We start from the raw sequence: 24,290 nt of genomic DNA, 5'->3' as shown, positions 1-24,290 counted from the left end.
GGAGTTGCAATGACCGAATCTTTTCTTGAATATTAGCGATAACCTTGATTATTTCCTGTCTCAAAGTATTGATATTCGTCTGTTTACCTTGTGATTGATTTACGGTATGACAAGTTCAGTGGCTCAATTGTTGATCAATTGAAAGCTACAGAGAAACTAAATGACATTTCAGCATGCTTGTGAACATGATCGAAATATTTTAAACTATGAAATATCCAGGGAGTAGGGTGACATGCTACAGTAAGATCACAAAATGTCCTCAGTCCTTGCTACTTCTGAGAAAAACAAATTATTGGAGGGCAATTAAATAGGGTAAATCGATTGAACTCACTATACTTGACTTATTTTTTATTTCGTTACAAAGCAGATTAATAAATCATTAATTTTCTGCTTCTATTAGTTCACTTGTACCCCTAAGTCGTACGTTTCTTCAGCCTTCCAGTCCTGTGGAATGTTATTAACCGGAACGATCCATGATTCGTCTTCCCCTTCTTCATCACTAAACAACATCCTCAAACCCAAAGGTCCACTCGGTGGCGCAGTGGTGGTCCATACTGCTCCATGACTCCGATCCAGTAACTTGCACACAAAGTTCTCAGTCTGCACTCACCAAAAAGATATTAAATTCATCACAATACTTTTCATCTATCTAACTGGACCCTACTGTACTGGTTCACCCTTTTAAATGAAATATTCAACTTTCGCCAAGGTCTTAACTAAATTACATATTCAAAGATTTGATAAAATTGCTGATAAACTATTACCACGGGAAGGATAAAGCATACCTCGCAAAGTTGCACAGCAGTTATGTCTTTACTTCCTTGTTGAAACCATAAGACAAAAGCCAAATAGTGAGGGTTGTTGCTACTCTCATGTATCTTAACTGTAATGTTTTTGCCTGGGTAGCTGCATGAAACCCTGCAGATAACGAGAGAGGCCTAGTTCAGTCTCTTTAATTTATTGACTACATTCTACCTATAATTAAAGAAAATATAATAGTTGATGCAGCATGAATTAAAAAGATTGTTCCACATGTGGAAGAATCATCTCACCGTCTATATTCAATATCAACTACGCCAAGAGCTAATAGAGAAGCAGCTGCATCCTTGTTGATAGCCATCCCACCAAAAGCTCGTTGGCTAAGAATGAAGTCGGTGTTAGCACTTGAGCCTTGGTCAGTTATTACTATCGTCACACCATTGCCTGAGCAATAAGCACTATTGCTACATCTCACCTGGCCATAGACTCAAATCCAATCATAATGAGATATAATACTTTCAAACAATGAACTATAATATAATGTATACTGTTATTTTGCCACGCGCTGTTGTAGAATGTCTATCAAGTACAACTCATAAAATAGTGTTAAGATAATATTAAAAATAATAACTTCAGTTTGGAATTTTACTGTATACTTTATTGTTATTTTAATTTATATGTTGAACCTTTGATGGAATTATAGATTATGAGCTCTTGCAATGCAAGATTAACCAAGAGGAAATGTCAAACACAACAAAAAATGAATAAAGTTGTGTGTATTAAAAGTGATATAAACCTACATATGGGTTCTGCATTAATTAATTGTGGTTTCCATTATCAGAAAACATATATGCATGCTTATGTAACTTAATATGTAGCTTGATGAGAACTCACCTGGTAACAGGCACCACAGCCAACACCATTTCTATAAAGATCAGATGCAGCTGATACATCCCCACCATTAACAGTGGCACCAAAGGAACCAAATCCACATGCACCAACTGCATTAAGTTATTAGAACATTTTATGTTAGCAAAATCCCATTACATCTTTGTGTTTGGTGGTCTTCAATCAGTTTAATTTTCTTACCGTCTGTGCCATTTTCTTCGGAGTTTGGGTAATATGCTGCACGAGATTGAATAAAGGAAGTATCTGCCAGAGTTTGCATGAAAAGAAAGGTGGCAAGAAGAGGACACAAAAGAGAAAGAGCCATGCTAAGGACAGAATTATAAAAGACTAAAAGGAAACAATTAAGATAAGAAGACAAAGACAAATTTAGTGATGAAGGAGGGAACCGAATTTCTCCTATTTATAGAGAATTTGGTCAATGTTACCAACTTTGACATTCCAAATGTGTAGAATCAAAGCGTTCAGATTTTGAATAAGAGGAATTTTGCTACCTTACGTTGTCTCAGTTATTTGGTTAGACTATCAGCTGTTTGTCTTAATTTGACGAGTAAAACCACTTTAATTCTTGTATAAAATTAGGATTTGACTACTAATGAAATTCATAGAACTACAAGTAAAACTTATATACGCACATTTTTTTCACTTCCTCTATTTTTAATGGTTGCTACAACTTATACTTTGAAAAGCTTTTAATAAGCTTCATATAATAAACGGATAAAATTTTTGTGAGATGTGCAGAAAGTGAAAAAGATACAATTCTTTACTCAAACAACTATTATGATATTGCACATGGCTATTTGCTCTGCAATGGAAACCAATGGCTTTAAAGTACACCACAATTATGAGAACATTAACAATCACTAGCATACTTAGGTTGGTGATACAATAGTCAATGTAGAGGAACATGGGTGACAACTTTATAATTATTTACTACAGTGTTTCACCGGCCTCTGACGTTGAAAGTGCAACAAATTCAACTTAGCATGAATGTGATATTAGTTGGTGTTTTAGGTGTGGGGTTAAGGTTAATTGTTTGGTCTTCAAAGTGTCGTCTAAGGTTCAAGTACTATTTTGTGTGCATCCAAACCATTAGGATAGTACGTGCAGAAGGTAATTCAATGTCAAAATCAAATCAAATTAGATAGATAACGTTGTAATTAATGTGTAAAATACTTTCTTACCTTAAACATTTATTTATAGATTATGAGGTAAGTTTTTTATTAAGATTGACCTAATTATGATTACTGACCTAATTATGATCCAAATATGAGTAATCATAAGTTTGAGTAAAAAGGTTTTAAGATTGATCTACTTTGGTCTTGTTCAAACCATTTTGTCTAATGAATGACCATCTAGTTTGTTAGATGACCATCTGGCCTTCATAACTTGTCATCTGGATGTTGGAGTTGATCTACTTTGGTCCTGTTTAGACTGTTTGGTCTAATGAATGGTCGTCTAGTTTATTAGATGACCATTTAAACTATTTGGTTGATCATCAGAACTTGTGATTGGTTGCGATTTAATGGTTAACTATTCGAATTGTGGTTAACCGGTTGGTCATATAATGCAGTTGATATTTTTGTCAATATCATGTTAACAAACCAACCTTGATATTTTTATTTTTTAATAAATAAAATAAATTCAAATAGAAAGAGAAATCTGCAAAATTTATTATGAAATCCACTGAAAATAAATTCGAAATTCAAAATAGAGTTGGAAAGAAAAATAATAAATACTCTAAAATTATGATAATAAGGAGCAGCATAAAATAGTTGAGAATCTAAATTTGGATTTTTGCATAGTCTATTTCTAGAGTTGAATCCACTGTGATGGGAGAGAAAAACACTAGTTCAATTGAAACTGACCTAACAAGAGGATTTCATATGGATCTTGTATCTTTCTTAATATAACTTGCTATATATGACAAAGGTTGGAGAGAATTCAAGTCCAACATAGCATAGGTTGAAATATCTTTTAAATTTCAACTATTTCAATCATATAATATAATATTCATTCTATAGTTTTGGATCATGTATTTAAATTAAAATGAATAAATTATTACATATAAAGAATAGATATAATATAAATTGTAATATAGACCGAAACTCTATTAATTAGTGATAACTGCTGATAGGTAATAGCAGAAATGGTAAAATAAATTTGTGTCTGAATATCCTTGAGTAATTTCATTCACAAGGCATTGACGTTTGTTTGATTATGAGTTATGAGAGAGAATTGAGATTTTGTGACCTAATAGGTAGGCTAAAGCCAAAGATTGAAATGAAGGTATGAAGTAGCCTGAATTGGAATATTAGAAGAGTTGGCCTTTGAGCACTGAATTTGATGACCCCACTTGGCCAATTAAAGACCTTCATCTCACCATAGAAGCTGCTTAGAAATATCCATCTAATTCAGATAGTTGTCGTATATTTCAAGATACAATACACTAATGCAAAAAGACCATACTCTCGTCATATCATCTTCAGAACATAACCTTACCTCTTACTTGCTAGGTCGTGTCATGCCTATGTCATCGCATAATGTCATTATGGTGATTTTCAAAACTCGATATTTACTTTGTGTGTGTTTCTAAATGTCCTGGTGGGAACTTCAGTGAGGTAAGATTTACCTCCATTGCATAATTGACTAAGACATGCAAATGAGACTATACTTGTGTTCGAGTATTAGATCATAATCCAAAGGAAATAATCGATTCTTATCCAAGTACAATCAGTTTTCGGTTGGAAGTCTCACATCGATTAGAGATAAAGTCAATTTATAGTTTATAAGTGAGTGTAAACCTTAATTTACAAATTTGTTTTATGGAGTTGAGTTAGATTTAAAGTCCAATTCTAACACTAAAATTCATACAACAATTAAATCTCAAATACATATTTATGCATATATTTGTGTGGTGGTTTGGTTGATCCATGATTCAACTTTTTGTGTTGGGTCAAAATCAAACATGGAGCATATTCTGATTTGAAAAATTGTAGTAACCATTTATGATTAATGCTTAGCATTTATAAGTAGTGATCAATTAAAATTTCAATTTTATTTTATTTAAATTAGTTACTCACATTTTCTTTTAACTTATTTCCTTTATCTATTGCACATATTAAATCATTCACAAATTTTAACAAATATTTTTTTTCATTCTATTCACTTTAAATCATTTTTCCCTTAATCCAAATAATCACAATTCTTACTTTCTTTCTTTTCAAATCCATCATCAAATTCCAACAAAGCATAAATTTCTATGACAGTGTGCTGTCTTAGTCTATAATAAGTTCCCTATTCCTGCTGCCAACTTTAACTTCATGTTTTTCTATTTTTCTAAAATGCTCATGAGAGATGTGGTGGAAATGAGAGGACACGGGCCCTTTGAGCTTGAAATTTTGGCTATTAAGAAAACGAAATTATGAATTGAATATGTATAATAAGATAACGATTTTATCCCTAAAGACATGAAAAAAAATCAATTATCATAATCATTTATAGTGCATAAGTATCTTGATTTGTATCAATAAATGAATAAATCGAATAATACAAGAGAATCGAGAGTTGGCATTTATGAATGCTATAAACCTCATCCGTTTTAAAGGTAGATATAATTGTTTTTGAATGATCAAACATAAATAAAAAGTAATTTGAGTTATAAATGATATATTTGAACATAGAGTTGGGTTGACAGAATTGATTTTAAGGATGTAGGGAAGAAGGGTATGGTGGTGACAAAGACTGCCACCATGGAAACCATTTAGAGGCACTGGACCCAGCGTGCCATTCGTAATCATTAATTTCTACACCAACTTCTATACATAATATAAAGCTCAGATATTTTATCATAAACATTTAAAAAAGCTGTATTTCTTTTCAAGCTATGGATAAAATCCGAAGGAATGGAGTAGGACCATTCCATGGTGGAGTTGAGCTCGATCAAGACATAATATTCTTCCAATATGCTCCTTCAAAATTTCTTTTCAACTTTGCTTTCTTCTTCACTTTCTCTTTTCATTATTTCTTTATAGGAAAAAAACTTCATTTTCTACAACCTAAAAATTACTAATTTACTAACAAAAAGTTCATTTGTGAATGAAATCATCAAGTATGTAAAACTTTATATTTTCTATATTAAAACAAGTTATAATTTTGTTTACAATAATTTTTCTATTTACTTGAACCATTTGTAATATTTGTCTCGTCACCACTTGGATTTCGAATTCTTGTATGAAAAAACTCTACTGCAATTATGATTTTCCACACATAAAAAGTTACATGTAGAAACTTTTCTTTTCCGAATTACTCATATTTTGAATTCACAGTTGTGCTTGAATGTTATATTCACTCTACCACTTACCATATAATGTTCCATTACAGTTGCTTTGAGCTTTCAGTGAGTTGAACAGCATTCCTTGCTTAAACTCAAAATTATCCACATTGCAGTAGGTTTGTATTTCTAAACTCTTTTTCTTACAGCCTATCTTCCTCTTTCTTCACTGATACAGTCACACTCAATACCTCATCATCACTATTTGAGTGACCATTATCATTTCCCTCTCGAGTTCTTGAACACCGTCATCATTATCTCCTTAATCATCATCTTCTCCATGTAAAGGTTTAAACTTAACTCAACCCCATAAAATCGGCTTATAAGGTGAGGTTTGCACTTCATTTATATATTATAATTTGGTCTTATTAGTTGACGTGAGACTTCCAATCCACCGTCTTTACGTCGAAGTATAGACATCTCGTGCGTGATAGTAGAAATTTCTAATATGATATCAGAGCCATTGTTAGAACCTATCCTAGCGATATTTCTTGGTTCTTGAGCATTTCTATTTTATCAGGGTTGTTATCGGACCACCTAATTTCTACTGTCATGCACGAGATGTCTATACATCGACATGAAGGAATGTGTTGGAAGTCTCACATCGACTAGAGATAAGACCAAATTATAATATATAAGTGAGGTGCAAACCTCACCTTACAAACTGATTTTGTGAGATTAAGTTAGACTTAAAAATCCATTTTGTAATCATCTCTTTCCACATGTTATCATTTTCATGCATATTATCTTCCATTTTTTTTCTGACATGGTACTGTTCATAAACAGAATTACGTAAATGATATATTGTAGATAATATTTACCTACATAGTATGGTTTGCTTGCATGTGAGAATTCGGTTGTTTATATTTTTTTTTTCTCCTAAAATCAGTCAAAATTTAGTTTTCAGAAACTTAACTCTGAGTTTAATATTTTTTTTTTTCATTTCGAATTTAATTAAAAATAGTATATTTAAATAAAGTAATATCATATTTTAAGATGGAGAAAAATTAATATAGTAATATTTGTAGTATTTTGGAAGATAAAAGAAAATTTTTATGTATATAAGATGAAATAATTTTTATATTTATGGTTTGAATTTGAAAATTTAATTTTGAAATGTTTTTTAGTTATACTTTTTTATTAAGAATAGTTATTAAATTTTAACTATTAAAATTTAATAATAACATGAATGTATATTTTGGAATTGATGAATGTATATTTATACTTATGTTTTGTTGAAAAAAATATTAAAGGAATTACTCAATGTTAGTTGTAAATGTTAGAATAATCACTGTTACATATCATCATTAAGGCTAGTCTGCTAGACCAGTAATGATTAGTACCTAGTTCTGTACCTAGAGGTCTAGTGTAGACTCTTAGTGTTCCATGTACTCTTGTGTTTTCAATATATATAGAAGATAATGAGAGGGATCTTGTTAAGCCCTCAAGAATATATTTTATCAGTTTTAATCTCAAGTTGGTATCAGAGTAGGTTCATCCTACTCTGGTTTATGTCTAGGTTGTCCACCAGCATTGTCATTGTTGTTCGCATCTGTTCGGTGCCCTTTACCGTTGTCTGCGGTTGCCTTGTCACTATCTACAGCTGTCAACTGCAGTTTGAAGCTCTTCAACTTGGTTCTCTGCCATCTCGCATCTGTCCGTCGTTGTCCGCCGTTGTCCGTCGCTTTCTGCCGCTGTCCGTCACCGTTCGCCGTCACTGTTCCGTCCAACGACCACTGGATTGGTTCGTCTCCTCACGCGACGACCACCCCCACCGGTGTCGGAGTCTGATTCTCCTCCACGCTCCACCACGCGCAGCTTCTTTGTGCACTGCGAACAGGCGTGTATTGTTCACGCGTCGCCCTCTACCCGTCAGAAAGTCACCGCGACACCTCCATAGTTGTCGCCTGAGCCTCCTCTATCTGTTCCGACCCTCAAAATCCTACTTCAGTGAAGTCCAGAAGCTCCCCTTGAAGAAAACCCTAAGAAGTCCTCTCGGGTTTTTCTGGTTCCTCTCTGTTCTCAATTTTTTTCTGGTTCCTTCTCCTATTTTATCAAGAATGGCGTCTGGAAGTGTTCTTTTTTTCTCTGGAAGTCCCTCAATTACTTCCGAAAAGCTAAACAAAAAGAATTATTTGTCTTGGTCTGCTGCCGTGGAAATGTGGTTCCTCGGTCAAGGACATTATGACCACTTTGAGCAGGATGGAAGCCAAGTACCTTCTGAAAAAGCTGAACAATGGAAACAAGCAGATTTCCAATTGTGTGCCCTATTGTGGCAATCTGTGGAACCCCGACTTTTGATATCTCTTAAAGCCTTTAAAACATGTCACTCTTTTTGGAAGAAAGCTCAAAGCATTTATGTTAATGATATTCAACGTCTCTATGATACGGCAAACAAGCTTGCATGTCTCAAAATGACAGACCATGATATGGTCTCCTTCATGAATGAAGCCCAAGCAACTGTGGAAGAGTTGAGAATGTTCTTGGAAATGGAATCTTCGGAAGACATCAAGAAGAAGCTTGACAAGTATTATATGGTGATGATCCTCCGTGCTTTACATCCATATTTGAATCATATCATAGATCAACTTCTGACAAGTCATGAGGTCCCTTCCTTGGAAGCCTTGACCACACGTCTTCTTCGTGTTCCTGTGCCTCAATATCAGGAAGCTTATGAAACAATGGAACCATCTATCATGGTTGCCACGCGAGGAAGAGGAGGACGTGGCCCTAGAGGAAGAGGATGTGGAGGTCGAGGACGTCCACAATGCACTTACTGTAAGAGGGTGGGTCACACCCAAGAAAACTACTACTCCTTGCATGGTTTTCCTTCAATAACAACCAATATCTCTAAGGCTGAAACTCCCACTTCCGACTCCAAGTTCACTGAGGAAGAGTATCAAGAGTATCTGCGATTAAAGTCTAACAGCGTGGCACAATCATCTCAATTCCCAAGTACATCCACAGCTTGCATTTCTCAATCCATGGAAGGTCAAAATTCATGAGTAATTGACTCGGGTGCTTCTGATCACATCTTTGGTAATACCTCATTGTTCTCAACCCTTTCCCTCCAAGAAAAACCATATTTCATTACCCTTGCAAATGGCTCTAAAACTTGTTCAAAGGGAGTCGGTCAAGTCTCCCTCTCTAACTCTTAAATCTGTTCTTTTTGTCCCTAACTGTCCATTCAATTTATTTTCCTTAAGTCAGTTAACCAAAATGTTACATTGTTCAATAACTTTTGATTCAAAATCTTTTGTTATACAGGAGTGTGGCTCGGTGAGACAGATTGGAGAAGGATATGAAGCTGAAGGTTTATACCATTTTGAATCTCATCCACAGGTATCATGTGTTGCAGCTCTTCCCCCTAAAGTGTTACATGACCGATTTGGCCATCCTCACTTGTCAAAGTTAAAAAAGATGTGTCCTGAACTTAGTGGTCTTCAGACTTTAGAATGTGAGTCTTGCCAACTAGGAAAACATGTTAGATCTATCTTTCCTAAAAGGTCTTAATCAATGTGTAATTCTAGTTTTTCTATTATTCATTCTGATGTCTGGGGACCTAGTCGTGATGGAAGAACAGTTCCGAGAAGTGAACGAAGGCGCGATGCGGACTCCTCGAAGCTTCCTTCAGAAAGATGACGCAGCGGAATTTGAAAAAAACTCGTAGCAAAACAAAAAAAGAGGGTTAAACTCGATAGATACCCTAGAAATGGAAGGAAACGCAATATGAACCGATTAATCAGTTCAAAATGAAGATTAAACGGTGGAAAAGGTTTGGAATGGATCAAAAGTGTTTTTAATCGGCTAAAATCAGAGAAAATAATGAAAGATGAAGAAACCCTAGTGGAGAAGATGATATTCGGTGGAAAATGGTGGAGATGAGTGGAAACCCTAGAAGAAGATGAGGGAGTGTGGTGAACGAAGAGAAGATACCTTCGTGTACGGAGTGTGGATCTGTGGTCGGAGATAAGGAACTCTCGAGAGCGAGAATGAGACGCTCTGAGATGTGAACGGATGCGTCGAGAGAAAGAAATGAGAGGCGCGGTTCTGTGAAAGTGAAGGAAGATGACGCGTGGCTAAGGAGACTGACGCCACTGAAGCGGATTGGAGCAAGGGTGACGTGAGAGAGAAGCACGGTGGAATTTGAAAAGAATGAAAGTGAGAGAGGTGCTTGGAAGGTGGCTAGAGGGAGTCTTTGGACTCTCTAGCCTGACTTTCAAGAGAGAATAATTTCTGATTTCAGAAAATTCAATTCTCATTAATCTCAAAAGTCCCAATTCAATTCTCGGAACTGTTCTTCCATCAAGTCGCGTCTCTTCTTTTGGTTTTATGTATTTTGTTACATTTATTTATGAGTATTCTAGATGTACTTGGGTTTATCTAATGAAAGATCGATCTGAATTGTTACCCATCTTCACATCCTTTCTGAATGAAATCAAGAACCAATTTGGTCAAGTTATTAAAATCTTAAGAAGTGATAATGCTAAAGAGTATTTCTCCTCCATTTTTTTTGCAATCCTTAGCTCCCATGGTATTTTGCATCAGTCCACTTGTCCTCATACACCCCAGCAAAATGGTATAGCCGAAAGAAAAAATAGAAACTTGGTTGAAACTACTCGTACCCTTTTGCTTGGTGCCCATATTCCTGTTCATCACTAAGGGGATGCCATCTTAATTGGATGCCCTCCTCTTCTCTCAATAATAAAGTCTCTTTCTCCATTCTCTTTCCCAATGATCCTCTCTTTCACAACCCTCCTCGAGTTTTTGGTTGTGTATGTTTTGTTCACGACATGTCTCCGGGGCTAGACAAGCTCTCCGCTCGTGCGATCAAATGTGTCTTTTTAGGCTATTCTCGGCTTCAAAAAGGGTATCGGTGTTACTCTCCTGAAACCAAGAAGTACTACATGTCTGTCAATGTTACATTCTTTGAATAGACACCTTTCTTCTCTTCATCTGTTCAAGATGTTCATATCCTCCAACAGGTCCTTCCTCTTCCAGTGGTTGAGTCCAATATCTCCAATGTCTCAGTCAATCCAAGTCATGCTCAAGGTCCTCCTGAACCTTTCCCTCCACATATTGATATCTTCCGACACAGTACCCCGATGGGTAGTCCTCTTCCAGAAACTGGTGGATCTCCTCCTTCAGAGTCTTCTCCCTCACTGCCTCCTACCACACCTCCTGGTGAAGATGATTCTGGTTGGCCCATTGTTCTCAGAAAAGGTACTCGTTCCACTCGAAACCCTCATCATATTTATAATTTTCTTAGCTATCACAGATCGTCGCCCTCTTTTTATTCCCTTTTATCCTCAGTGTCTTCTGTGGTTATACCCAAAAATGTGAAAGAAGCACTTGATCATCCTGGATGGCGACAAGCCATGATTGCAGAAATGCAGGCTCTTGACCACAATAATACTTGGGAGCTTGTGCCACTTCCCCCGGGAAAAAAGTTTGTTGGTTGTCGCTGGGTATGTGCAGTTAAAGTCGGCCCTAATGGTGACATTGATAGGCTAAAAGCCCGGATAGTTGCAAAAGGATACACTCAGGTTTATGGCCTTGATTATTGTGACACCTTTTCTCCCGTGGCCAAGATGACTACCATTCGTCTTTTCTTCGCAATGGCAATCATTCGTCATTGGCCACTTCATCAATTGGATATCAAAAATGTCTTTCTCCATGGTGATCTTGAGGAAGAAGTTTATATGGAGCAACCTCCTAGGTTTATTGCTTAGGGGGAGTATGGTATGGTTTGCAAATTACACCGATCTCTATATGGGCTCAAGTAATCACTACGTGCTTGGTTTGGAAAATTCAGCTCCATTGTTAAAAAATTTGGGCTAAAACGCAGTGAAGCAGATCATTCAGTCTTTTATTATCATTCGTCTCTCGGGAAATGTGTTTACTTAATAGTATATGTTGATGATATAGTCATTACAGGAAATGATACTGCTGGAATATCTCAATTGAAGGAGTACTTGTGTAGACATTTCCAAACCAAGGATCTTGGAAGCCTCAAATACTTCTTAGGCATTGAAGTAGCTCAGTCAAAAGATGGAGTTGTAATCTCCCAAAGGAAGTATGCTCTGGATATTTTGCAAGAAATGGGCATTATTGATTGTAGACCGGTTGACAGTCCTATAGACCCAAATCAAAAATTAACAACAGAAGAAGGTGAGTTATTCTCCAACCCAGAGAGATATATGAGGCTAGTTGGAAAACTAATCTATCTCACTATTACAAGGTCGGATCTATCTTTTGCAGTTGGAGTGGTTAGTCAGTTCATGCAAGCTCCATGTGTTGGCCATTGGAATGCTATCATTCACATTCTAAGGTATGTGAAAAAGGCTCCCGGGCAAGGGCTGTTATATGAAGAAAAAGGAAGCCTTCAGGTATCAGGATATTGTGATGTCGATAGGGCAAGTTCTCCTATTGATAGACGATCTACTACTGGATATCGTGTTTTCCTTGGAGGAAACATTATCTCATGGAAAAGTAAGAAACAGAATGTAGTGGCTCGATCAACAGCTGAAGCTGAATATAGGGCAATGACGTCACTAACATGTGAACTTATATGGGTGAAATAGTTCCTTCAAGAGCTTAGCTTCTGTGACATCCAGAGTATGAAGAAGTATTGTGATAACCAAGTTTCTCTTCACATTGCATCAAATCCAGTGTTTCACAAGAGAACTAAACATATAGAAATTGATTATCATTTTGTTCGGGAAAAGTTATTGTCAAAAGAAATATGTACCGAGTTTGTTGGATCAAATGACCAACTCGCATATGTGTTGCCTAAGTCATTAAGGGGACCTCAGATTGAGTTTATTTGTTCCAAGCTTGGTACATACAATCTGTATGCTCCAGCTTGAGGGGGAGTGTTAGAATAATTACTGTTACATATCATCATTAAGGCTAGTCTGCTAGACTAGTAATGATTAGTACCTAGTTTTGTACCTAGAGGTCTAGTGTAAACTCTTGGTGTTTCATGTACTCTTGTGTTTTTAATATATATAGAAGATAATGAGAGGGATCTTGTTAAGCCATCAAGAATATATTTTATCAGTTTTAATCTCAAGTGTAAAGAAATTTTTTTTCTTTTTTTTTTTCATTTTAAAAAAGTTATTGAAAACAAAATTATATTTTAAATAAGTTTTTTTTTATAAAATATAATTTTTAATTAGACAATTTATAATAATAAAATTATAAACATATAAGTGAACAGAAAATTTATTTTGACGCACTCTTTTAATTTAAGTCTCAAAATGTCATTTATAAATATATTATTTATTTATAAAGAACGAGTACGGAGAGGATGAAAAAAGAATACTTAACGCATAGAAAATTGAGGAAATATGTGGAGCTTAATTTCTCAAAATATATTTGGCTCCATAAGTACACACTAGAAAAAGTTCAACATATAGACTCATTTGTCTCACAAGACACTCAACAAAGCATTGAATTATTCTTCCAAACAAAAAATATATATCTACAAACACTTGGCGAAGAATAAGAAGATACCAAACCTTGAGTTATATGAATTCAAAAGAGATATAAGATTTAGACCACAATTATTATAATTTTTCATTTTATTTCATTTTCAATCATGTCTACTCTATTAAGTGTAATTGCTTTCATTTAATTTTCTATTCATTTAATAAATAAGAATGTTTCTAGAGATAGATAAAAAACGATAATATTTATTTAAAGAAAGATATTATGGTATTTTGTTGACATTATTTATGATATTTATTTTAAAAATATTTTTATATTGTATAAATTTATTTATATCAAGATTTTTAATAGACATCCATATTTTATTTCGTAGAAAAACATGCATTTAAACTTGGCTGAAAATTTTATAAAGGAAAACTTTAATAAATACAAAAAACTAGTTACACAAATTCACAGGTAAATCTATTGCCTCCTAATCCAATAAAAAATATATTAAATTAGTTCTTAAATATAATTTACCAGCCAAATTAGCCATAAAATAGTGAAATTTTAGTCCAAAAAGTTAACTAATTTGATATCAAAAATTGCAGTCAATCAATTTATAAGTCTTACTATTACATGTTATTTTAATTTAATGTTTAAATTTGACAACTATTAACTAATTTAACCCCTCGATAAAAACCAAGTTGACTAATACATGTCAACTATTAATTAAAATTGCATATAGTTAGCTAAGAATCACATTGACAGCACTCAATAATCAACGAGTCCTGATACCAGAGTTTTGTTTTTTTTTTTTTGTTTTAATTCAACAATTATATCAATGGATATAAATGAAATTAAGAATTAATTTAATATACCCTCGTAAAGAATTTGGAACTCTGGTACACATAAGTGGAGTTCTGAATCCGAGATCAGCGTAAAAGCAGAAGAAAAAAATCAATAAATGGAATTTTTTATGCGAATAGTAACAAGCAGGAGCCATCATCTAATTCTTTTTATCCCGACCAACAAACAGCTTCAATCTCATCCCTTGCTGACCTGTATAACTCTAACCTATTGGCACATTGCTGTCTCCTTTCCGTCAACTCGGAATTTTCACCCAGCAACTGTGAAAGTTGCCTTTCCTGAAAAATAAACAGAAAAATATTAGTTGAAAATATTTCCATCTATTTTGAGATACTGCATTTTGATTATCAGACAAGACTGAGTTTTGACGTTGTATATCAAGATATCTGATCCTGTGAAATATTTAATAAATATTTAGCAGTAGTTCATCCAATGCCCCCCATATATCCATAGATGTTTGATCCTCTAAATGAAGATGAATCCATGTTATTCATAAGTTACGTATTATATACCTCCTTTTTTCCCAGTTGTGCGTAAAAATGGTCTAGTAAAGATCGGTTAGCCTCCCTCACTTGACAATGAACCACGGCCTTTGGAATGGAATTCCTCAACGTTTCTGACACCATCCCGACATACGATGAAACATTGGAACCAATTCTCTGGAAGTGTCCCTCAGCATAGTGTTCTACAGAGGAGGGAGCTGGATTCATTCCCTTCTCAGCTTCCTGAGGAAGTTTACGGAAGAAATCAACGGTAATGTAGGATGATTCCATTTCCACCAGCCGTAACGTTGTCTTCCTACCGTCTTCGCGGAATCTCTCTAATGCCTCATTAGCTGCTGCTGCTACTTCGGCTTGAAGGGTTGGAAACCGCTTCAATTCCTAAAATCATTGTCATATTTAAATAAAAGCATGTTACTTCATTCATCCCCATCAGCAGTCAAAAATTCAAAATAAATAAATTCAACTCAAACCTGTGTTTCTGCAATTGACTTCCTCACTATTTCCTTCAATACGAAATGAACCTGCCACAAATATAGCATTAAGTGTAGCTAAGTATAGTCGGGATTGAAGTTGGTCTCAAAGAAAGCATAAAACAAAAATCAATAATGAAGCAAATTAGTTCCGATCGAAGAATAGAACTGAACCAAACAATCTAACGCAAAGGCACTTACAGCATCTACTGAAGCTTGAGCAGGACCTTTGAAGTAGTGAAGTGAGCTCTCCAGGAGGCGCCGGTAACCTTGCTCTGGAGCGATTAAATGAGGTTGGTACCCATCTGCTTCAGATATCACTTTTCTCACATTTTGTAACGATAAATGACGGTCCAGTGGAAGCTTTCTCAGTGCAGCAGGAAGCTGGTGATCGAAAACCCTATAAATTCTATCGCCCCCTGGTCGCCTTAAGATAGGAAATACAATAAACTAGAGAAGGTCCAGGCTTTTTTGGGTGACAAATAAGAATTAATAGCATTGATATAATGAGGTCTAATCATGAGAAAGTTAGTTGTAATTACTTATCACGCCCAAATATTGTAAAGAAAAACACAAAAACAAAGTATATGATTGTGATTTAAGTTTCTCAATAATTATTAAATAATCAGCTCCTCCCTTCAATTATTGATATTGTCACCAGTTTGAACCGAAAATAAAATAAAAATCTTACCCTCCATCTAAATGCTCCTTAAATACTTGTTCAAAATCGCGGCATAATTCTAGAATAGTGTACAGCTGAGCCTGATAAAATTAGAGGGATAAAATTAGAAGAATTACTTGAACTTTTATATTGTAGTATAAAGAAGTAAAAATATAATTCCTCACCCCGGCATCAACAGCAACTGGTCTACCAAGGCGTGTCACCTCTTCTTCGAGCTCGTCAATGTTTCTATTAATTAAAGATGCAATTTTTGGAATCCGAACTCTTATCACAGACTCTAAATGCTGAAACCAAATCACTTCTATAAGTAACCAACCAAGTAAACTCTGGACAGCAGAAAAAAATTAGCAAAAGAGAATGTCTTCGCAACACTAAAAACTGCACATAAATAGAAACCTTGGAGAGAATCCTGGCTAGATATTCCGAGCCCATTTGGCTGGCCAAGTGTGAGTAATCAGGGCTGGTAGTGAAAAATTCACGTTCTCTCCTCCGAGCAGCAATCATATCCACATTCCTATTAATATCTGCCTGAGAACGGTTTACAATTCCCACCCAAGGGTTTTGAAGTCGATAAGATCTTCCCTCAAGGACCTAAAAGATGTTCAAAATGGTAACATGAAGGGTGAGATGTAAAATTATTTTGTACCCATGTCAATAAAATTCACGTAAAATCGGGACTAGGTTCATCACAGGTCAACAATACAATATAACGAGTTTACAGCGTACTAGAAAACCAAGATTCTTACGTCCAGAGCATTTGTTCCTTTGTCCATCAAATCGAGCTTTGTCAGCACACCAAAAGTTCTTTCCCCTAAACATTTTGAACGCAGTATCAAGAAAACACCATAATAGCATAACAAAACAATAAATGCATATAATTTGAATAGTTGAAGCATGGCGGTGTACAAAATGCATGAAGCATACCAGCAGGGTCAACTTGTCTAGAAACCTTGATGGCATCTGAAGTTGCTATATCTTGATTTGCAGGAGTAATTGCCAAAATTAAGCAATTAGGCTGCAAAAACACAAAAAATAATGTGATGGACAGATTTCAAAAAAGTGCCCTTAGCTGAAACAACAGTAAATCCATGAAAACGTCAAATTCTGTAAAATGAGAAATTAATTGGAAGGTGCAAGTTCAAATTATTATCATCGTTCTGGCACACGTTCAAGGGTATAATGTAATAAAGGAAAAAGTTAAAAAGTCCCAACAACATTTAAAATTCAAAATGCTAACACCTTTTGACGAAAAAATTAATGTAACCGACGATTGCCAGTACATTAATCACAGGAAATGGAGAAGTAATTTAAATTAAGACAATAAACTTATTATATATCATCTTTCATTGGCTTTTATCCAACATGGGACAGGCAACTACTTTAAGACAACCAAATAAGAAAAATAAAGAAAGAGATAAGACCAAGAGAAAGTTCTTCCCTAAGCTATAAAATTACGTCTTCAGTTACCTTGTCAACATATGAGTGAATCATGTTTTCAATGTCTTGAACAATACTTTCTGGCTGTTCCTCTGAAAAAATAGAAGATCCTTGACTTATTATTGGGAAAAAGGTAAACGATAAAAAGACTTGGTATATATGAAAAAAGAACAATAAAAAGAAAGCATACCTACAGCAAACTTTGTCAAACCAGGCAGATCGATCAGTGTTAGATTGACAACTATCAACAACAAAATAGAAAACCTTTAATGTCACAAAAGAAAACGAAAAATTGACAATTCACATACAGACAGCAACCTCACTACAGGCAAAGGCAGCCAAGCACACGTAATTCCCTTGATTGTTATAATAAATACGCAATTCAAAATGATATTAGTTCTTGAGCAACTTATAATGCAATTCAATTATAAATACGGTACTGGAGAAAAAACACTGGATCGCTTTTAATTGATACGCAATGTAAGTCATATAACATGGTAACTATAATCTGAAAATACAGCATCAAATAAATCAATAAGTAAATAGCACAAATGAAACTATCAAGATTTCAGGAGACAAGGACTGATTACATCTTCTCTCCCACAAAACATCAATTATGCTTTAAGACAATAGAAAAAAGCCTTTTTCTTCCCATATCCCAGAACCATGAGAGGGTTTCTAAATCGAGGAATAGTGCAGTACATATCACACCAAAAAATGAAAATGTAAATATACATATAAAACTTTACCGTTCGGGGAATATATGCGGAGATGAATAGGAACAGGAGATATCCGCTTTGTTTTCTCAGTCAGTCTATCAGTTTCATCTTCAATTTCCTTTCGAACCAAAGCTATAGAAGATGAAAAGATATCAAACATCAAATTGAAAATAGTTTATCTAAAACAAAAGATAGGAAAATTGCTTATCTACTTCTGAGTAATGTAAACCATATATTCAAAGATTTTCCTGGTGTCAACTTCCATAATATTTACCAAAAGACATAACACTTGCAGCGAATGTCATTATATAATTTTGGGCAACCAAAGAAGCATGCATAGCATGCAATCAGTGGTAGACGGATGATCTTTGTAAAATGTCCTACACTGTCAAAAACATAATAATTCATGTCATCACGAGTCCAGAGACCATCGGATGAGGTTTTAAATCTTTAACCAGGAAATGCTAAAGTAGCAAGCCAAATAGAGATTAAGATATCATGTGTTGATGAAAAGCATGCAGTTGCGAGATACATATATTTAGCCACCAATGCAAAAAAAGAATTAAACCTGAAAGAATGACAGATCAGAAAGAAAAAATTTTCAAAGATAAACCAGGCTACAAACACTTCATTGAAAAGAAAGAAATAGAGAAAGAAAGGCATGCATGCTGAGTATGCAACGTGTAGTCTAAAGAACACTTATTTCCAGAATCTTAAAATGGGGAATAAAAATAAATATCATTTGCATGAGAAACAAGAAGACGTACAGAAATCAGTAAAGCGTTTCTTAGGCAAGTGCAGAAATTCCGCATAATCCTGTAGTCCCTCGTCTATTTTGTGCAGCTGCAGCACCAAAGGCCTTCGCGTCACAATCCCTAAAAATGACAAAAAAAAATTAAATTACACAAGCAAGATTAAAAAAAAAAACAAATGAATTTCTCTTTCAAAAGATCCAACCATTTCCCTCTCCTGACCAAACAGGACAAATCGGAATGAAAAACAAAAATTAATAATCAAAGAATGAACAGTTGAAGCTATAAGAATAAATAACCTGATCCTCGCGGAAGAAAATCGCGACCGACAATGCTCTCCAGAACCGAAGACTTTCCAGAACTCTAAAAGACTTAAAATAAGTGGCGTAGATAACGAAATGGATAGAAAGGGAAGGAATGGAAGAAACGAGAAGAGCGAACCTGGCCGCCGACGACGGCAACGGAGGGAAGGGCTTCCCAGAGTGTAGGCAAAGCGGCGCCGGCGCCGTGGTCGCCGAGAACCGTACAGGCGTGCTGAATTCGGTTGACGAGTGCGATCAAGGTGTCCATTGGTTGGTTGAGCGAGGGAAGGAATGAGAGTGAGGGTGTGGAAGTGGAAGAGCGAAAGAGGAGTAGCAGAGTAAAGAGGAAGACGAACAGAGAAATGAGAATAAGGGAAGCTATTTTTGTTGTTAGTGTGTTTTCCGTTACGTGCTTACGCTTTTCTGAGAGAATATTTTTAAAATTTGGAAGGAGAGAGTTGGAACGATGGACCACGTAAGCGAGAGGCGTCCTTTATAGTAGACTTGCGTTAAGGCTATTGGCTTCGCAGCTTTCTCTTTCTTCCGTTTTTTCGTATCAGTCAATTCTTTTTTATTATTTTCACTCTCGGTGAGAAATGTCGAACCTGAATATTATATTTAATAAAATAATTATATTAGGATATTATTATTTTCGTATCAACCATTTTTTACAGAAATTTTACTTCTATTATATTTAATTTTTTAATGATTAAAATACTCTTAAAAATAGATTGTGAATTGGTGGAAATAGATTGTGAATTAATTTTTTAATGATTAAAATACTCTTAAATATATATATATATATATATATATATATATATATATATATATAGTCATTCATATTTCATATTGAATCAAAAAAATCAAATATTATATATACTCATACGCATATCAATGCAAATAATCTATGTTAAAATTGAAACAAATTCAGATAATTATATTATGAAAATTAGTTATGATATTGATAATAAAATTTTATTTACAAGAAAGTAGCTAACTAAAAAGAAGATAACCAAATTAAAGATATGAAAACTCTAAATATGTTTTTTTTAAGTTTCACGACTAGAAATTAAATCAATTTATAATATTTAAATGATTATAAATTTTACAAGTTGGTTCATTAGGATTTAATTAGATTTAAAATTTATTTTTTAATCTAGATTAGAGTCTATCTTAAAAAAATTTATGTTGTTAAGTATAATATTTCACTCTGAATATAAATTGTATGGAATTGAATTAGTTTTAAAGTCATTTTTATCACAACAACAAAAGAAACTTGCTAATGAGATCGGTAAAAAAATGAAAATATCTCAATAATCACGTGCTGAATAGAATGTTGGAACTAAAGAAAAATCAACATTGACCATAGTACTGAAGACGATATACAAAACTTTATTTTATAAAACTCAATGCATAAATATAGTTTTGATAAAACTTTATTTGTGCTGTTGTATTTATGAAATTAATTCTTATACCTTTGAAAGGCCAAGGCCATCATCAATTTTATCTTGGTTGGCCTTTTGGGCATCGAGATAATATTGGTAAATATAGGAGAGCAAGCCCCATATAGCTAACAAGAAGGATATAACCTTCATCCCATAAATCTTGTCATGAAACACAAACACAGCAAGGATAGGAGTTATGGTGAGTTCCAGGTTACCTATTACAACAGAGAACAACGAAGATGCCTCAAAAATCAATCCTAACATACCAATGCATGCTATTTGCCATGTCACAGCAGTCCAAACCAGAGTCATTACGTAAGACACTCCACCGTATTTAAACTCCTTCATCTCTCTTCCCATACTTCTCCAATCTCCGCTTCCAAACAATCCCCCAAGGCCAGCGACTGAAGCAATGAGCATGGGGTAAAAATTCATCCTCAACAGAGAAAGATAGGTTTCTTCTGTTTTTGCAATCTTCACAAAATAAAGCTGCAAGAGAGCGTGGTGCAAAGCAAACATGGCAGATGCAGCAAGGGCACAGAAGATTCCGATTAGTTGCTTCTCTTTCGGAAGGTTTTTGTCCTCGGATTCAGTGTTGAGTGCGACTAGGACAACTGACATAGTAAGAACAACTATAGAGTTCAATATCAATGCAGTGAACTTTTGGGAATTGAGTAAGAAAGTAGCTATCGCATTGAAGACTAGTTGGGTGGCACAAACTAGGGCAAAAGTGGAAAGAGGAAGACATGAAAGTCCATAGGAATACAAGAAGTCCATTACTGCCAACAGTAGACCAAAACCTAGGTACAAGGGAATCATAACTGAGCTTCTTGGTTCGGTTTTGGTTTTGGTTTTGGAGGAATCATGGTTGGTTGATTTGGCAGAGTAAATTAGGAGTGGAATTAGTATAGGGAACCCACAAGATAGACTAGCTGTTGCAATCCATTTGCTTTTACCACCTTTGTCAAAGTAGAACCTTCCCAAAAGTGTGGCTGTGCATTGGCCTGCCAGAAGTAATATTGTATAAAGGGACAAACGCAACCAACGTTTGTATTTTCCGAATGCTGAATGTTGAGGTGGCTGAGTAAAAGCTGTGGACATTGTGTTCGAGCTGCACACGGTAATCTAGCAGAATACAAATATAAGAAATTGAGATTAGTTCTTTTACTTTCTCTCTTAAATAGAATTGGTTCAATTGAGATAAGGGAGGGATGCAGGAGCAATTTTTTATGATTTTCACCATATCTTTCCACTAACTAATAAAATTGGATTGAGTTGGACTATTGAAACATTGTTTGGGCAATCAAATCATTTTATAATATCTGGTTTAATCATATACTCTTTCTTACTGTTTTTTATATTGGTTTCCAGCATATAGACATTACCTTTTTTTTCGTGATGATATTTCATCTATTTTTCTTGAAGAAACATTTTTGGCCCTGGCCTTCCTGAAAAGTTGAAATACCTGACTTATAATTGTTTTTATTAAATATTCATATACGTATACTTTTTTTTACCGTCCACTGCGCTAATCAAATAATTTTTTTTTTCAAAATATGCATCTCCGTAATATTTTATTCATCAAAATTTTTGAAATACTTATTTGATTTAAGCAATGGGCAGTATATATATATGCTGCAAACTAAATGCTGATTATAAAATTTAAAACTAGACAAGGATATGATCAAGCTCCTTTAAATAAATTTCTTTAATTCGGATAAAATGAAATTTAAAAATCCAAATGAAATTCCATATTTGTAAGAAACGAGGGTTAAGTTAGATTATTAATTTATAAATGTTCATCGGAAATATTTATTTAATCAATAATAAATATAAAATAATTGTAATTTTACACTGAAAAAAAGATTGAATTATAGATGAAATTTTATTGACAAAAATAATTTGTCGATAGAATTTATCAATTAATTATAGAAATTTAATTAATATATTTGTTGATAAAATTTGTGGATAATATTCATTAATAAATTAGAATGTTTATTATTGACAGAAATGTAATAACCGTCGATAAAATTTATCAACATATATTTTTTTCAATAAATGGATATTAAAGTTTTCATTTTTTAGACTTTAGCCATATCACACGATAAAATTAGTCATTAAATCCATTTGTAATTTAATTTTTTTATAATCCATCGATAATTAAATATTTTTAAATTTATAAGTAAATCTATTGATAAAATATATGTCAATTTTCTCACCAAATCTAACAAAATATTTGTTATAAGTTAATTGAAGATATATGAGAAGAAGAAAAATGAGAAGAAAGAAGAAGAAGAGGCAACAACAACATATGTAAAGGTGACGACAATATCGCAAAGACAATATCAATAACAATGACAACGATAGCGACAAAAAGAGGATGAAAAGAAGAAAACAAAACAGGAGAAGGAAGCAGCAAACACTAAAGTGACAATAACAACGAAGGAGAAAGAAAAGAAAAAAATTGAAGATAAAGAAAAAGACTAAATCATAATAATTATTTATAAATAATTATTGACAACCAAAATTCATTAATAATTATCAATAAATACTTATTAACGAATTTTAATAATTGATAATTTTCAAAAGGTCTTTATATCTATTAATAAAATTATTGACAAGTATATCAACAATTTTTTTAATCATAAGTAAATCATCAATTTACCAAAGATTTTGGTGATAATCGACAAATTTCGTTCATCATTAAATTTGTTTCCTTTTATAATGTTATGTTTGCGTGATATTTCATAAACATTTTAGTCTAAACTTTTATTTTCTCTAATTAATTTGTAAGAATATAGATGTTCATCAAATCAAGAGAGGTGGTTAAAAAATTTTGAATTATTTAATATAGATGTTCAACAAATTTTGAATTATTTTGATAGTTAGTTTGAATGGTTAAAGAAAAGTAAAGTAGAAAACAATAAAGAAGAGATAAAAATAAAAACAATAGGTAGAGAGATATTGAGATTACATTAACATAAGTTAGTTTAATTAGTTTACATTAACCTAAATCTACTATTAATTTAATTCAATTAATTTTGATTATACAACATAATTATATTCTTTCTATCAGGAGTAATATGCAGTGCACTTAAAAATATTACTTTTTAAAAATTTATCAAAATAAAATGAGTGTATCTCCCTTCACCTCACCAGTCTCACCCTGTGTCTCACCCTGTGTCTCCTTAGTTTTCTATTATTCCAACTGTGTTCCTGTCAGAACTACAGAGAATATTTTGATTGCTTTTACCCATTCAGCAGTTAAAAGTTAAACACCAACACATCAAATTAAATTGTAGGAATTTATCTAATGATGAATGAATTTGAAAATATCACCTGACTAATTTCTAAAGTAAGAATGTACAAAGGAAGAGAACAAAAATTCCAATAAACTTCTTGGTGCAATTTGATCTAAGAACTCTAAGTTGTTTAATGAAGCTCAAAAAGTATTTTAGGAGAAAGTATCTTGAATAACTCTTAAAGTTTGTTTTCTATAATGTGTAATATATTCTCTTCAATTTTAAGAAATAATTTTAAATACACTATTCAAAAAATAAATGTAATTGATTATTATTTAAAATAATTGGCTATAATATTTTTAATATGATATGAAAATTCAACAAAAATAATTTAATGAAAAAATTATTTTAAAGTAATAATTGGTTACATGTTTAGCCA

At 33.7% G+C, this 24,290-nt stretch overlaps 2 protein-coding genes and 1 pseudogene across 2 annotated transcripts; all 3 read right to left on the bottom strand.

Moving 5' to 3' along the window:
* Positions 1 to 174: 174 nt before the first annotated feature.
* Positions 175 to 2,040, bottom strand: LOC148206811 (expansin-like B1). The gene is made up of 5 exons (XM_088104783.1): positions 1,849 to 2,040; positions 1,654 to 1,760; positions 1,053 to 1,234; positions 786 to 918; positions 175 to 600 (listed from the first exon to the last, which is right to left on the bottom strand). Exons 1-5 carry the CDS (start codon positions 1,970 to 1,972, stop codon positions 397 to 399), a joined length of 750 nt encoding a protein of 249 aa, XP_087960909.1. The 5' UTR covers positions 1,973 to 2,040; the 3' UTR covers positions 175 to 396.
* A 12,240-nt stretch (positions 2,041 to 14,280) lies between these two features.
* On the bottom strand, positions 14,281 to 19,612 carry LOC124836371 (phragmoplastin DRP1E-like). The gene is made up of 15 exons (XM_047311524.2): positions 19,304 to 19,612; positions 19,162 to 19,225; positions 18,878 to 18,985; positions 18,141 to 18,242; positions 17,582 to 17,632; positions 17,422 to 17,483; positions 16,879 to 16,969; positions 16,701 to 16,765; positions 16,351 to 16,545; positions 16,119 to 16,238; positions 15,964 to 16,034; positions 15,474 to 15,699; positions 15,273 to 15,323; positions 14,812 to 15,180; positions 14,281 to 14,577 (listed from the first exon to the last, which is right to left on the bottom strand). The coding sequence occupies exons 1-15, from the start codon at positions 19,430 to 19,432 to the stop codon at positions 14,449 to 14,451; spliced, it is 1,833 nt and encodes a 610-aa protein (XP_047167480.1). The 5' UTR covers positions 19,433 to 19,612; the 3' UTR covers positions 14,281 to 14,448.
* A 1,021-nt stretch (positions 19,613 to 20,633) lies between these two features.
* On the bottom strand, positions 20,634 to 21,710 carry LOC124836345 (putative purine permease 10 pseudogene; annotated as a pseudogene).
* Positions 21,711 to 24,290: the final 2,580 nt, after the last annotated feature.

The sequence above is a fragment of the Vigna umbellata genome, chromosome 1 (assembly GCF_029865625.1).
Source record: "Vigna umbellata cultivar VRB3 chromosome 1, Vumbellata_1.0, whole genome shotgun sequence".
Lineage (NCBI taxonomy): Eukaryota > Viridiplantae > Streptophyta > Magnoliopsida > Fabales > Fabaceae > Vigna > Vigna umbellata.
Note: the sequence above shows the minus strand (reverse complement) of the source record. Positions and strands in the feature narration are given on the sequence as shown.